General features: G+C 35.8%; 1 protein-coding gene across 8 annotated transcripts in view; it reads left to right on the forward strand.

The window, feature by feature from the left end:
* The window catches only part of TANC2 (tetratricopeptide repeat, ankyrin repeat and coiled-coil containing 2), a 266,923-nt gene that overhangs the window by 71,598 nt on the left and 178,308 nt on the right, over positions 1-17,017 (forward strand). For all 8 annotated transcript variants that reach the window (XM_081027315.1, XM_081027317.1, XM_081027318.1 and 5 more), the window contains one exon: positions 537-608. In XM_081027315.1, the coding sequence (XP_080883441.1) occupies positions 537-608 (72 nt within the window). The remainder of the gene's footprint in view (positions 1-536; positions 609-17,017) is intronic.

The raw sequence follows: 17,017 nt of genomic DNA on the forward strand, positions 1-17,017 counted from the left end.
GAGTTTTTCTGATTCTGATTTTATATTGCTCTTTCATATATTATATAATTTTCTTATTGCTCATAAAATATGTAAATGTAATTTTTATTACAGTAAAACATATAGCCCAAGGGATTCTTTGATGTATTTTAGACAAATAAGCAACATTAACTAATTTAGACATTGCTTTAAATCAAGGCTTCTAAACTGGAATTCTGTGAATAAACTTCAAAGTTGATAACATTGCTTCATTATATGCAAAGTAGAGTACATACTATGTATAGGAGTACGGAAAAAACACCTTTACTTTCTCTAGAGTTTACGAAGCGAAAGTAAATCATCCCCACAAAAGTAGGGGTAAGAACCTTTGCTTTATATAGGAAAAATCCTCAAATTGATTGGATTTGTATTGTAAAATCATTGTATTTTAATGATTGAAATTACAAGAAATGAAAACAAATGATAGAGGTAGCAGTTTTAAGATATAGGTGGAAGCAGAGAAGATATTACATTAATTTTATGATTTTTTTGCTTATGCTCTTTCTAATTTTACACAGATGGAGGGAGCGAGGAACCACCAGATCGAAGACAGTCAAGTGTAGACTCTCGCCAAAGCCGCTCTGGGCAAGGTAAATTTTCATTAAATTTATTATAAAATTTTGAAAAACAGACATCCTAGTACTTACAAGAAGTAAGTACTTTCCTAGTACTTAATTTGAGGACTAGTACTAACTTTAACTAGTACTTTCCTAGTACTTAATCTGAGGACTAGGGTTTTTTGCTGGGTCTAGTTTAGATACTTTATGGCTTAAATATTACCGTCTAAAAGTACTTTATGATAAAAGAAAATGAAAAATCATCTCATGTCATTTTTTTAAATGATATTGAGGTTTTAAATAATTTTGGAGCATTGAGGTATATGTCTGGATACCACTTTTGGAATAGAACCAAAAGTAAATTTTTAGCAGTAACGTTTGTTGGAGTATCATCACACTGGCTTTTTAAAATTTCATCAAGGCACTATTTGTGTTTCAGCTCTCAGAAGAAATGGTTTTTGTGTATAATTGCTGCCTTAAATTAGGATCTTCTTATTTTCCTTTCTGTTTAAAATTTATTATTATTTGTTTTTAACTGATTTTTTGAAGTGACAACTTCCAAACTAGGTAAAAATATTCTATATCAGTGAAATCTTCAAGTAAAGCCTTCCCTATGTATTATAACTTATTTAAAATTGCATGACTAGCACCTCCACTTTCCTTTTTCTTCATAGTAACTTACCGCCTTTGTATTTATTTTATTTTCTCTTTCCAAAACTAGTGTGAATGTTCCATGATTGCAGAGATTTTTGTCTGATTTGTTCGTTGCTATATTTTCAGTGCCAAGAATAACTAATATATAGTAGAAAAAAGTTTTGTTCTAGAAAAAAATTTTGTTGAAAAAAATGTAAGAGAATGAGAATTGAGAACCCAAACTAATGAATATATTACAAAATTTCAGGCAGTCATTACTGAGTTACATTTTTAGAGAATCTTTACTTTAAAAAAAAAGAAAAACTTGGATTTACAAATATGCAGTGTTTTAATCTTGTAAAAGCTCCTGTTTGATTTATTCCATAAACCTGTTCCCTTTTTTCTCCAACTTTGCTCTTCCCAAGTTTTAGAGTTGTACTATTTTTATAAAATTGCTTGTTGCAGAATAAAAAGAGGAATAATTTATGCAGCTTGATTTGGAAATCTTAACTTATACTAGTACTTAATCATGCTGAGGAAACTGACTAAAAAGAAACGCATACAAATGTAGTCCTCAGAGATTCCTTAAATAAACAGCCCAGCTAAATCATTCCATGTATCAAAGCTTCCAGTCAACTTCTTAGCCCTCTTTTCTTCAATATGAGCAGCTAGCTAATCAAAGATTACTAGATCTTTAAAGAAACCTTGTAATATAATGAAAGATAGACATTAAATTAAACCGAATAAAACGACTTGGAGAGAACAGAAATTTTGCAGAGGAAAATAATAGAACCATTATTAACATCCTCAGGGAAATAAGAGAAAATAATACAGCCATGAAACAAGGAGATAAAATAAAATAATAGTACTCTTGATTTTAAAAGAGGTTTTAGTCATTAAAATTTTGATAGCAGAGATAAAATGCTATGTAGAAGTATTAGAAAATTAATATTGAAGAAACCTCTGAAAAAAGTTGAGCAGAAAGGCAAAGATTATAGAAAAGAAGTGAGGAGTGTTAAGAAACTTACAGGATCAGTCCAGGAATTTCAATATTTAAATAATAGTTGTTCCCAAAAGAAAGAATAGATAAAATGGGAAAGAAATCATCAACTAAATGGTTCAAGAGAATATTCTTATAGTCAAGGGGATGTGAAGTACTGCATAGGAAATATAGCCAATAATATTGTAAGTATAGTGCCAGGTGGGTACCAGATTAATTGGGGGGATCATTTCATAAATTATATAAGTATCTGACTACTACTTTGTACACCTGAAATTATTATAAAATAATACTGAATGTCAACTGTAATTGAAAAATTAAAAAATTAGTTTTGAAGAATTAAGTAGATAGATAAATAGATAAGAGAGAAATAATTTTCTTGAACAAAAGAACATGAGGTTCCTGGTTAAATGGCTTGCTGAGTGCTTGGCACAGTGGACAAATATAAATACAAACTCAGACACATGGTAATGAAATTTCAAATCACTGGGCCAAACAGAAGACCTGTCATGCTTCCAGAGAGGAAAAAAAATTTGTTATATACAAATGTAACAGGAATCAATTGGCTTTGCATTTCTCAGTGGTAACATTAGAAACTGAATGAAAAATAGAGCTTCCCTTTCAAAATTCTAAAGGAAATAATTTGAACCTTAGTATTTCTTATGCATTGAAACTATTAATCAGATATAAAATTAAGATGTTTTAAGATATGTAAGTTTTTTTTTTTTTAGCCTGCCTTGTACTCTTTTTCTAAGAAATCTGTGGGAGGATGCAATCTATCAAAATGAGAAAGTCAGCCAAATTAAAATAAATAAATTGGTTACAGGAAATAGGAAATTAAACAAACAAGAAAGGTGAAGAAATCTTCAGGATGACAATGAAAAGACAGGGACAGAGGACGACCAGACCAAATTAAAGGAGGTTAGAGACAATAATTTAGTGGTTACCAGAGGGTAAGGGGGTGGGGGGTGGGTGATGAGGGTAAGGGGGATCAAATATATGGTGATGGAAGGATAACTGACTCTGGGTGGTGAACACACAATGGGATTTATAGATGATGTAATACAGAATTGTACACCTGAAATCTATGTAAATTTACTAACAATTGTCACCCCAATACATTTAATAAAAAAAAAAGGAGGTTAGAAGCCTCTAGAAGAGCCGTCTTCAGGAAATGACATTGATAGAAACCTGATGCATTTAATTATCTTTAGAGAAGTTTTAGACGAAAGGCTCAGGTTTGAATTGGTGATAAATAAAAAAATATAGTAAGTGAAAGAAAATCTAAACTCAAGGGAAAACAATGTGTAGGAAAGGAGATGTTAAAATAAGTCCTCAGTCCTTGGGGCAGGGTGTGGGTAGCTGATGTCCGTGCCAGTCACCTCTAATAGTAAACCTTACCAGTTTACTCTAGTTTGATGTAATATTTTCATTATTTGATTTGGACTATTATGGTTTGGAAGCAGTCCTCTAAAGTAGGATGAGCAAATCTGGCCTGTTAGGCCTGTTTTTGTACAGTTGATAGATTTGATTTCCTAAGACAATTATTTTTGCATGTATGTTCATGTGGGATATTGACTTTTAGTTTTCTTGTCCTATAATGTCTTTGTCTGATTTCGGTGTCAGGGTAATGTTGGCCTTGTAAATTAGTTGAAAGTTCAGAAGTATTCCCTCCTCTTCAATTTCCTGGAATATTTTGTGTAGAATTGCTATTATTTCATCCTTAAATGTTTGATAGAATTTCTCAAGGAAGCCATCTGGGCCTGGAATTTTCTTTGTGGCAAAGTTTTAAAATACAGATTAAATTTATTTAGTAAATATAGGACTATTTGAATTATCTATTTCCTCTTGAGTAACCTTTTTAAATCTGTAGAATCTGTAGTGGAGTTACTTCTCTCATTATTGATATTGTAATCTGGGTATTCTTTCTTGTTCTGATCATTTTAGATAGCAATATATCAATTTTATTGATCTCAAAGAATCAGTTTCAGTTTTCATTCATTTTCTGCATTGCTTTCCTATTTTCTATTTCATTGATTTCTGCTTTGTTCTTTATTATTTTCTTTCTTCTGCCTGCTTTGAATTTAATTTGATCTTTTTCTGGTTTCATTATATAGAAGCTGAGGTCATTGACACTGGGACTTTCTTTTCATTTTTCTCCTATTTATTTATTTATTTATTTATTTATTTGTTTTTAAATTAAACTTTATTGGGGTGACAATTGTTAGTGAAGTTACATAGGTTTCAGGTGTACAATTCTGTAACACATCATCTGTATATCACGTGTGTTCACCACCCAGAGTCAGTTCTCTTTCCATTGCCATATATTTAATCCCTTCTTTCCTAATATAGGAATTTTAGTGCTATAAATTTCCCTCTTATGGACTGCTTTAGCTGCATTTTTACATACTTTGATGCATAGTGTTTTCATTTAGTTCAAAATACTGTCTAATTTCCCTTTTGATTTCTTCTTTAATCCATGTGTTATTCAGATGTTGATGCAGTTTCCAAGCATTTGAGAATTTTCCAAATATCTTTGTCATATTGATTTTTCATTTAATTTTATTGTGGTCAAAGAGTGCTCTTTCTATGAGTTGAATCACTTGTTATTGATACCTGTTTTATGGCCCACCAAACGATCTATCTTAAGTGTTCTTTGTGCACTTTAAATGAATGTATGTTATGCTGTTTGGGGGTGGAAGGTTCTATAAATGTCAAACTGGTCAATTTATTGATAGTGTTGAAGTCTTCTGTATTCTTGCTGATTTTCTCCCTGCTCGTTCTGTGAATTATTAGAGAAATATTGAAATCTCAGATTATAAGTGTGGATTTATCTATTTTTCCTTCCAGTTCTGTCACATTCCTCACATCACTGGCCCTCTAGTCCAGAAAGGATTTCCCTTTCCTCAGAAATTTATGTATCCCTTCAGCTATAGCTACCAGTAGTGAAATAGGCTTACCTGGGGGGCAGAGCTGGAAGAGAAAGGTAAAAAGAGAAAAAAGCCAGGGGATTTCCCCTATTCTCTCAATCCCATGTGGAATCTCCCTTCCCCATCCCATTCATACTCTAACCAGAAAGAAAAGATTGTCTTACGTGTATGTCTTCCAGTTTGTCCCGGTGTGCAGTTCCATGATTTGGATTTCCTTTGAGTTCAGGTTGGGAGTTTGGGGAAATAAAAAACAACAGGAAATGTACCACCGAATAGGTTGTCCTTCGAGTTCTGGTTTCCTTCCACAATTTGCCTGCTATTATTTACTTTTCAGAGTCTTCAGATTGTTGCTCCATTATTATTTCTAGGGTTTTCAGTTACATTCAGGGACTTTAGTTATATCATTTAAGGTGGAGTGTGCTTATTCCATCTTAACCCAGAACCAGAGCCCTTTCATTTCATTATATTTTGTATTTTCCTGTCTGGAGAGATGATATTCAAAATATTTAATAATTAGTATGCCATAAATATCAACCAACCAGAACAGACACCAGTCTGTTCAGAACAAACACTAAGTTTAAACAATTGATATGCATATATAGGTGCATAATGTCTGATAAACTGCCCTACCTGACTGTGGACACAGTTTCTATTTAATGTCTCTTCTCCAATAGTAAAAGCAGACATGTAAGGTAAGATGTCTGGTGAGTTGTCTTATCCTTTGCACATGAGTGCTCTCTCCTGTGTGTTAACTAGCTAGATCAGCCTCTGATCTATCACTCAGGTACAGTGAATTCTGATTCAAACATAACCCACTCACTGCTCTAGTTTAGGGGCAGAGACCTCTTTTGTCTTCTGCTTATCAAATGTAGGAGATGGGTGATGGCCAGACTACTTGTACTGAATGAGATCCCACCCCACTTATTTAGATTACTGCCCCTTGGCACTTCTTTCTCCTTGTATCTCTTGTTTCTGTGCTTAAAACAGACCTGGAAACACTCTCATCTTTCACAGTTATCCTACACATGCTCTGGGCTATAATTTCCTCAGTCCACTTAAATCTAGTTTCTGTCTCTCATGGGTTTCTTAACATATCTCCTCGATTATGTTTTTTCGTTTTGTTTGATAATGCTTTAAGAATTTGTTCTTTTAAACATACGTTTGCTGTTATTTCTACACCACCTATGTTGTTATTTTAGTCTGAACTACCATCAGTTTTTTTTACTACTGTAATAGTGTCCTAACTTATTATTTCCGTTCTTGCCAACACATAGTCTATTGTCCATTTGATAACTATAGTGCTCTTATTAAAACAAATCATGCATTTCCCCAAACTTGAAAAATATTTCTCCAGTGGCTTCCTATCACATTCAGAATAAACTCCACAGTATTTTATCATTTCTTACATGATCCTGCCTGAGTTTCTCTTTTCCTAATACTCTAAGCCCACGTCCTCCCAACCACTCCATTATTTATTCTGTTTCATCTATGCTGGCCTTTTTGCTTTAACATATTAAGAGTATTTTCGTTGCAAGGCTTGTACACTTTGTCTTTCTTGAAGAAAGGGCTGTAGATTTCTGCTTAGGTCAAAGACCATCCTACCTAAATATCCAGCCTTAACCTTCACAGTATTTATCACTGCCTGAAATCAATTATTTATTTACTTGTTTAATGTTGTCTCAGCTACTAGAAAATAGGTTTCATTTGAGCAGAGATTGTATCTTGTTCACCACTGTAGCCCTAGAACACTTGTATATAAAAATTTGTCAGTATTTACTGAATGGAAGAATGAGCATATGTCTAGCACTTAGTGTGCTTGGGAAGGTGTATGGCTGTGCCCTGGCCACATATTGATCCAATATTCACTTATGTTATGTTACTTACATCATGGAAATAGTGTGAGAAATTTCGTGAATGTAGATAACTTGTCAGACTGTTAACTATCTATTGAATTTGTGAAATGAGGCTCTTGAAATACGACTGTAAAACTGTGCCAGTTTAACCCCAGTATGGCCTTCTAAAGTTGGCTGGTTATTTTTTGCTTTCTAATATAGCATATTGTATATAATTGAGATATTATTTGCTATATTTGGTATTACTTATTGGATTTGTATTTTTCATAGTAACCTAGGAGGTCATTGATAGTAGGGCGGCCAGTTGGCTCAGTTGTTTAGAGTGCATAACACCCAGGTCACCGGTTCAATTCCCAAATGGGCCAGTGTGAGCTGTGCCCTCCACAGCTAGAGTGAAAACAGTGGCTTGACTTGGAGCTGAGCTGAGCCCTCCACAAATAGATTGAAGACAACGACATGACTTGGAGCTGATGGGTCCTGGAAAAACACACTGTTCCCCAATATTCCCCAATAATAAGTAAAAAAAAAAAAAAGTAGCATCTTTGCATCTAGCACATTGCCAGTGTCTTGCATTTAGGCCATCAAATTGATGACAGAAGCTCATCAATTCTAAGAATTCTGGTTCTATATTTTGGGAATCATGGGTTACTTCATCAGAATTGTTTTTTGTTGTACTAGCTCCATTTTTTGCATCAAATGATTTTTTTCATTAGAGGTCATCTATACATAAATTGAATTTATTTGATTCTAGATATTAAAGAAGTGCATGAGCCAGTGTAATGGTTGAAACCCAATTTTGATTTACTTTTACAAAGATCACATTATGCAGGCATTAGGCTCTGATATACAAGGTGTATTGGTATAATAATGCTCATGACTAGCTCATTCTGGAAGACTGGGAAAGTGTTTGGCTTTGCATGACTCCCATTGTTTATAGCCAGTTTTATTTGATTAGTATATGCTGGTGTGTCTATAGTAATAATGTACTAAAATGTCAAATATGCTATCTTCTGATTCTTTTTTTTGGGGGGGGGAAGAGGAACAGGACTTTACAGGAATTTTTTCCAAGTCAAGTTGTTGTCCTTTCAGTCTTAGTTGTGGAGGGTGCCGTTCAGCTTCAAGTTGTTGTCCTTTCAGTCACTTAGTTGTGGAGGGCACAGCTCAGCTCCAGGTCCAGTTGCCGTTTCTAGTTGCAGGGGGCGCAGCCCACCATCCCTTGCGGGAGTCGAGGAATTGAACTGGCAACCTTGTGGTTGAGAGGACGCGCTCCAACCAACTGAGCCATCCAGGAGCTCAGTGGCAGCTCAGCTCAAGGTGCCGTGTTCAATCTTAGTTGCAAGGGGCGCTGCCCACCATCCCTTGCTGTACTGGAGGAGTTGAACCGGCAACCTTGTGGTTGAGAGCCCACTGGCCCATGTGGGAATCGAACCGGCAGCCTTCAGAGTTAGGAGCACGGAACTCTAACCACCTGAGCCACCAGGCCGGCCCTATCTTCTGATTCTTTTTCTGTCCTCGTAAATATGTAAAATACTTAGTAGAAATGAGATGTTCATGCTCTTGAAACATACACAGATTTTTCTTTAGTCTGGTAAGTTACAAAGATTTCTTTATTAAGCCAACAGTGTTTTATTATACAGAATGATAAGGAAAATTATTTAACATCCATTGTATTTCTTTATCTCAGTGTAAGAGTATGTCTGGTATAGTGGCATCACTAATGTACAACATTATTTTGTTGTATTAATAGTTTATCATTATGATAAAAAATCATTAGTTTTCAACATAGATTGCTTTAGAAATAAAGAAAATAAATCACAACATTTAATAATACATATATGCCGGACTCTGGGCTAAGTACTTTCACATAATGTTCATTTATTTCTCAGAATTGTACCATGAAGTAGGTACTATTTTTAGTAGGAAAATGTTTCAGGTTTTATAGTGATCTGCGCCCAAAGTTTCATTCAAATCAGCATTGATAGCGGCATGTATTTAGAGCCTTTCCATTCCGATATTTGAAATACGAATTTGTTGGTGGTTGGATAAGACTTGGAAGAAAGATCTGCCCTTAAATGATAAATCCTTCTGAAGTATCTTTATTTCTAGTCCTATATTTCTTCAGATACTTAAGTTTTTGTTGATTATTCTTTGTGTAGCACTCTTTTTCCATAAAATTAAACTTGAAATTGACCCTCTAACCAACTTTTTCTTATTATCTTGGGGTGCTAGGGGTGTGTCACTGAACTCATACTGACATACACAAGGTTATGTGTGTATCAGTTTAAATATTTTAATGAAGGGTCATAAATAGTTGGATAACAAAGGATGAGGAAGGAACCTGTTAGTAAAGCCTGGGGTAAAGTTATTGAGCACATACGTTTTTTGTTTTGTTTCATTTGAGGTACACATTGATTTAGTAAGTTTTATTCCTAGTGAGAGATTGAGAAGCTGGTTCCCACAAGGGGGCAGACTTAGACTACTTGAAAACCATCACACTATGAACAATTTTTATTTTAAATTCGTAGTTGATTTATTAAGAAGGAAGGATAAATTACCAGGAGCTAGAAATGAGTAGAGAGAGAACTGGCTGACCACCCCATGAATGGTACCGTATATTGGGGTTATACATCTACCTCTTCCCCAGTACATGCAACATGCTTGGCTGTTGACGGGTGGGACCCCAGCTTTGGCTATAGTTAGATTGGCCTTGGTGAGTGGAATCCATATTGCCGAGCCCATGTATATCCATCCCTGCTCCCATGGCCTCTTTGTTAATGAGCCCATTGGGCAAGGATAGAGCAGCTGGGTAAAGAGACTGAATCCCCTAAACAGGTCATCCTATTTAGTGGGTTATTATTAATAGCATCTTCTCTACAGTTTGCTCTTTGGTAAGCATTCAGATGGGACATAAATTATGTCATACTCTGCTCTTTCAAAGAGGCCTATCCGTATACCTCATCCTCCAATTTACTTGTCATCCGTTTTTTAATCATTCACTCCAAAATTCCTGAATATCCAGTCATACCATTAAACACTGTCCACGAGTCAGTATACAACGTACCTCTGTCACCTCTCCTTCCAGGAAAAATGAACAACTAGGTATCCTGTCTCAGATTTCTGCCACTGGAAGGGTGTCCCTTTGCCACTGTCCTCCATGCCTACCCCAGAGTGGGGCTGTAGTGTTGTTGTTATCTGTGTGTTACCATGTAGAGCTCTCAGTAAAAAGGCCTCATTTTCCCCCTCCTGCAACCATGTCTGTATCCTGATCAAGTGATAAGAGGAGAAAGAAGAAAAAAGACTATGAGGATTTGCTTCACACCATTACAGTCACAGTTCCTGGGGTCAGAGAAAAAGAGTGCCTTCTCTCAGAGTTTAGGAACTTGCCCATTCACCACTACCATCTCTGTGCTGCTGCTGTCATAGAATTGCCTGGAGACTGGGATAGAGGCAAAAGGGGAAAAAAGAGGATTTCCACTAGTTTCTGAGACCAGTAAGGGCCCACTTTCTTGCTCCTCACCAGAATGGGAGGGATTTTCTTGGAGCTTTTTCTTACCTGGTGTACACTTACTAGTTTTGGGCTGCCTTTGAGTCTAGGCTAGGCAATACGAGGGGAAAAAATATGGTAAACTTACCACCACTTCAGTGGAACTATATATATTCTGTACTTCTTTCCCAATCTGCCCGTTACTATTTATTTTCAGTCCTCAGCTAGCTACTCTGTGTATCCTTTTTTGTTTGTTTTTATGTTTGTGTATTTACATTAAAAAATAGATTTTATATTTTAAAGTAGTTTAGGTTCACAGTAAGATGGAATGGAAAGTACACAGAATACCTATATGCCCCGTGCACCCACACTTGCACAGCCTGCCCCACTGTCAACATCCCCCACCAGAGTGGCACACTTGTTATAATCGATGAACCTACATTGACACATCATCACCCAAAGTCCATACTTTACATTAGGGCTCACTCTTGGTGTTATATGGGTTTGGACAAATGTATGACATGTATCTACCATTAGTGTCCTGCAGAATAGTTTCACTGCCCTGGAAATCCTCTGTGCTCGTGACTATTCATCCCTCTCTGCCCCAGTCCCTGGAAACCACTGATCTTTTTACTGTTTCCATAGCTTTGCATTTTCCAGAATGTTAATACAGTTGGAATTATATAGTACTCTTTCTGATTGGCTTCTTTCACTTAGTATTACATTTAAGGTTCCTCCTTGTCTTTTCATGGTGTGATAGCTCATTCTTTTTAGCACTCCATTGTCTGGATGCCTCACAGTTTATCCATCCGCCTACTGAAGGGCATCCTGGTTGTATCCAAGTTTGACCATGATGAATAAAGCTGCTGTCAACATCCATGTGCAGGTTTTTCTGTGAATGTAAGGTTTCAACTCATTTGGGTAAATACCAAGAAGCTCTAATTGCTGGATTGTAAGGTAAAAGAGTGTTTAGTTCTTTAAGAAACTGCCAAACTGTCTTCCAAAGTGAATTGACCACTTTGCATTTCCATCAGCAGTGAATGAGTTCCTTTTTGTTCTACATCCTTGCCAGCATTTGGTGTTGTTAGTGTTTTGGATTTTGGCCATTCTTATAGGTGTGTAGTAGTATCTCATTGTTTTAATTTGCAATTCTTTAATGACATGTACTATTGAATATCTTTTCATATACTTATTTGCCATGTATGTACTTTCTTTGGTGAGATGTCTTCAGATCTTTTGCCTGTGCTTTACATTTTCTTGTTGTTGAGTTTGTGTATTTTGGCTAATAGCTCTTTATCAAATGTGTCTTTTGCAAATATTTTCTCCCAGTCTGAGGCTTTTCTTATATTCTTGGCAGTGTCTTTCACAGAGAAGTTTTAAATTTTAATGCAGTCTAGCTTATCAATTATTTCTTTCAGGGATTGTGCCTGTAGGGTTGTAGCTAAAAAGCGCCTGCCATATCCAAGGTCATACAGATTTTCTCCTATGTTATCTTCCAGGAGTTTTATAGTTTTACGTGTTATATTTAGGTGTGTGACATGTATTGAGTTATAATTGTTTTGTGAAGGGTAGAAAGTCTGTTTCTAGATTCATTTTTTTTGAATGTGGATGTCCAATTGTCCCAGCACCATTTGTTGAAAAGACTATCTTTTCTCTATTGTATTGCCACTTCGCTCCTTTGTCAAAGTTCTGTTGACTGGGGGTCTATTTCTGGGCTTTCTGTTCTGTTCCATGGATCTGTTTGTTCATTTCTTCACAGTACCACACTGCCTTGCTTACTGTTGCTTTATAGTAAGTCTGGAAGTTCAGTAGTGTCAGCCCTCCGTCTTTGTTCTTCCCCTTCAGATGTCGAGTTGACCATTCTGTGTCTTTTGCCTCTCCATGTAAACATTAGAATCAGTTTGTTGATATCAACAAAATAACTTCCTGGGATTTAATTGGGATTGCATTGAATCTAATAAATCAGGTTGGGAAGAACCAACATTTTGACAATATTAATTCTTCCTATCCAGGAACACGGACTCTCTCTGCATCTATTTAGAGCTTAGATTTCTTTCATTAGAGTTTTGTAGTTTTTCTCATATGTATCTTGTACATAGTTTATTAGAATTATACCTAAGTATTTAAATTCACGGTTTGATGATTCCAACATCCCTGCCATATCTAGGTCTGGTTCTGATGTATGTTTGTCTCTTCAAATTGTGTTTTTTGCTTTTTAGTACGCCTTGTAAGTTTCTGCTGAAAAGTGCACATGCTAAATTGGGTAAAAAGAAATGTGGTAAATAGTAATGGAATGGTAAGGCATGCAGGAGGGGAAGCATTCTATAGGTCTAAGGTCGGGTCTCAGTCTTTCAGTAAGCCTGTGCTCCTGTACTGTGCGCTTCACCTGTACTTCTCAGTTGGGGGTTTTCCCCTCCCTTTTAGGAAACTGGAAGTGAGCTCTATGTATTCTTTCAAGGGTTTATATTTGTATTCACTGGGCAAGGGAAGTTGGAATAGGCTTATCCTGCCTCTCCTCAAACTAGTCATGTTTTTCATATCTATATCCTTGCTGGTATTTGTAAGACACTCATGATTTGTGTCTTTATATTAATTCTGTTATGTAGAACAGGGAAAATTTGGGGCTGAAGCCTTTCCCACATTGTATATATTTGTGTTCCCTCTCCAGTGTGAATTCTCATGTCTGTAAAGTCTAAAGGGACCATTAAAGCCTTTCTCACATTCGTTACACGTATATGGTTTTTCTTCTCTGTGTGTGCTCACTTTTTTCCCAGGGTATGAGTAACTTCTGAAAACGTATCCGCAGTCATTGCATTCACAGACTTTCTTCCCAGGATTTACTCATGTGTTCAGTGAGATTAAATATAGTCCCTTTTGAAAGCTTTTCTGACTTCATTATAGTCATAGTGTTTCTCTCTTGTGTGTATTCACATAGGCATTGTGAGCTTAATGTTCCTACTGAAGGCTTTTTCTCAGTCATTCCTTTTTGGAGTTTCTCCCCAGTGTGGATGGATTCTCTGATGAGCAGTAAATGAGTGATCCCATTGAAGGTTTTGCTGTAAGTCTTTGTGTTCATAGAGTTTCTTCCCAATATTCTCTGAGCACCACAAGACTAGAGGTGTTTCTAAAGAACTTTCCGCATTGATTACATTAATAAAGTTTGTCTGCAGTGTGAGATCTCATGTACAGTTTGTAGACTGTAGACTGTAGACCAAATGCTCTCATGCTCTAAAATTATTTGAAGAGTTTCTTTTCATTTTGAAATCTCCCATATCTCTAATGGGGATAATGGTTACTGAATCTTTCTTACCATTCTTACATTCATGATTTGTCTCTCTGATTTCTCTCCTGCAAAAAAAGATCAGTGCTCCTTCTAAAGGCTTTTTCACATAGAATTCATCTCACTAAGATTCCTTTCAATTTGCATCTCTTTGATGCAGACGGTAGGGAAAAGCTGAATTTTCCCTCTCTGATGCCCGCTCTCACTGCTTTCTTCAACTGTGTCTTGAGATCCTAGCCAGTGCATTAAAGACTTTAAGGAAAGATGTTCTATTCTGAGACCATGCTTGAGAAGAGAACACAGACAGGATATGCTAGGGCAGAGCATCCCAGGCAGATGAAAGGGCCAGATCTGGGCCCCCGCAGAAGACTAGAGGCCTGAGTCAGCCGTGCCACTCTTGCCCACCCAGAGGCTGCCCCAGTACCAGGTTCTAATCAGGCTGAGGGGCAAGAGCAATAAAGAAGCCAGAGAAAAAAATCCCTATTGTTATGATGCTTTCATTCTAGAGGAGTGAGATAAATAAAGAAAGCAGGTTATTTCAGGTAGTAAGTGCTATCAAGAAAATAAAATAGGATTATGTGATAGAGAATGAGAGGTGGAGAAAAGAGTGGGGGATAACTTTAGGTTAAATCAGTCCGGGTAGGCCTTTCTGAGGAGGTGACATTTGAGCTAGGACCTTATAAAGACAAAGGTGAGCCAGTTTTGCAAAGATCCTGGGACTGAGTGTTTTAGGTAGAAGAAACAGGCAAAGGTCATAAATTGGGAATAAATTTGGCCAGATCAAGGAACTGAAAGGCCAGTGTGACAGAAGCATTGTGAAATGACGACGGAAGTGGGAAGCGATGAAGTCAGAGAATTAAGTAGGTGGGACCAGATCGTGTAGAGCCTTATAGACTGTAGTAAGGATTTTGGTTTCTAATTATCTTCTGCTTCTAATTTTGTGATTCTGTGTTAATTATTAAACTTTCTGTGCCTCATTTTGTGATTAATACATGAACTTGTGAGAATGGTACAGACTCAGAGTGGAATAAATCTTGCCTTGAAACAACGTGAGAAATCATCTAGGCCAAACCGCCGTGTTTCAGAAACCTATGAGAGCACTTTGACGAATTATGCGTTGTTACCATGTACAATATGTCTGACATGATTACCCTTGTTTCTGGGGCTAGTTTATCACCTATACTACTTTTTTCTCCATACTTTTTTATTTTTCACTGTACTTTTAAAAAGTAGACTTTCATTGAAATAAAACATGCAATCAGAAAAGTTTGCAAATCATAAATGTACATACAGTCACCATATTATCACAAAGTTCTTTAGGACTTTTAAAATCAGGTTTATTGAAGTTTATATACAGTCAGATTTGCCCCTCTTAAGTATATAGTACCATGAATTTTTACAAACGTAGATGGTCAGGTAATTACCAGTAAAACCAAGTATAGTTTATTTTCATCATCATATAAAGTTTCATCATGCCCTTTTGTAGTCAGTCCCTTTCCCCCCAACTCCAACCCTTGTCTCCTTGTCAACTGTTACTATAATATGTTTTACAATATTCTATAAATGAAACCATACAGTATGTAGTCTTTTGATTCTGGCTCTTTATGCTTTAATGCTCTTGAGGTTCATTCTTTTTTTTTTTAATTTCTTTTTGCATATGTCAGTGGTTTATTTTATTGCCAAGTAATATTCAATTGTATGGACAGAGGGTGCCAAAAAACATATACACATTTTAAGAAAGGGAAACTGTATTAAAATTATAATACTCTATATATACTGATAATAAAAGATGAATACAAGTCATGTTTGACTTCTGCAATTACAAGAGGTGCTCAAAGTGGTTACCATCAGTGTACAGACACTTGTAATTTCAGCGAACTACTGCTTGAGCAACATTGACCAAAATGTCCACTTGTATACATTTTTTTGGCACTCCCGGTATATCCCACAATTTGTTTACCCATTCACAGTTGATGGACTTTTGGGTAGTTTTCAGTTTGGGGAAATCATGAATAAGTCTACTGTTTGAATTGGGGGGAGCAATGTGTCTTCATTTTTGGGGGATAAATGTCCAAGTATTGGATTGCTGGGTCATATGGTAAGTTTATGTTTAAAATGTCAAACTGTTTCCCAAAGTTGTACATAATGTTTGGTATTTCATCAGCAATATGTAAGTGTTCTAGTTCATCCTTTCTAGCACTTGGTTTTGTTAGCTTAATTTTAGCCATTTCACTTAGGTGTGTAGTGACATCTTCTAATTTGTAGTTCCCTGATGATTAGTGATGTTGAGCATCTTTTCACGTGCTTATCTGACATACATATCTCTTACGTTGTGTAGTGTCTGTTCAAATCTTTAGCCTATTTTTTAAATTGGGGTAGTTTCTTGTTATTTAATTAAGAGAGTTCTTATATTCTAAATAACAGTTCTTAATCAGATATGTAGTTTACAAATATGTCTCTCAGTTGGTACTGGTTTTTCATTTTGTAATAGTATGTTTTAAAGAGTTAGAATTTTAAATTTTTGTGAATTCCAGCTTATCAGTTTTTCTTATGTGGGTCATCTTTTTTGGGTCCATTGTAAAAAAAATTTTGCCTGACACAAAATCACACAGATTTTTCTCCTATGTTTTCTTCTAGAAGTTTTGTGATTTTAGGCTTTACATTAAGGTCTGTGAACCATTTCAATTTGTCATATGTGGTGAAGGTATAGGTTGATGTTTTTCATGTGTATATGTAATTGTTCCAAATCTGTTTGTTGTAAAGATTTGTTGTATATGTAATTGTTCCAAATCTGTTTGTTGTAAAGATTGTATTTTTGACATTGAGTTGCCCTTGCACCTTTGTCAAAATTTAGTTGACTATATCTATGTGGGTCTTTTTCTGGACTCTAGTCTGTTCCATTGATTGGGTGTCTATTCTTTTGTCAATCCATATACTCTTTGGATTACTGTCTTTTACATTTAGTCTTGAAATTAAGTACTGTGAGACTCTAGGCTTTTTCTTTGTTCAAAATTGTTTTGTCTATCTTAAGTTCCTTTGTCTTTACATACAAATTTTAAAATCGGTTTGTTGATTTCTACCAAAAAATACTGCCTACTGGGTTTGCATTGGGATTGTTTCAAACCCATAGATTGAGGAGAATTAACATCTTGATAAGGAATCTTCAGACCCACAAACACAGTATATCTCTCCTTTTAGGTCTTTTATTTCTTTCATCATGTTTTATAGTTTTCGGCTTACAAATATTATGCTATCATACATA

This window comes from Rhinolophus hipposideros (genome assembly GCF_964194185.1).
Source record: "Rhinolophus hipposideros genome assembly, chromosome: 20".
NCBI lineage: Eukaryota > Metazoa > Chordata > Mammalia > Chiroptera > Rhinolophidae > Rhinolophus > Rhinolophus hipposideros.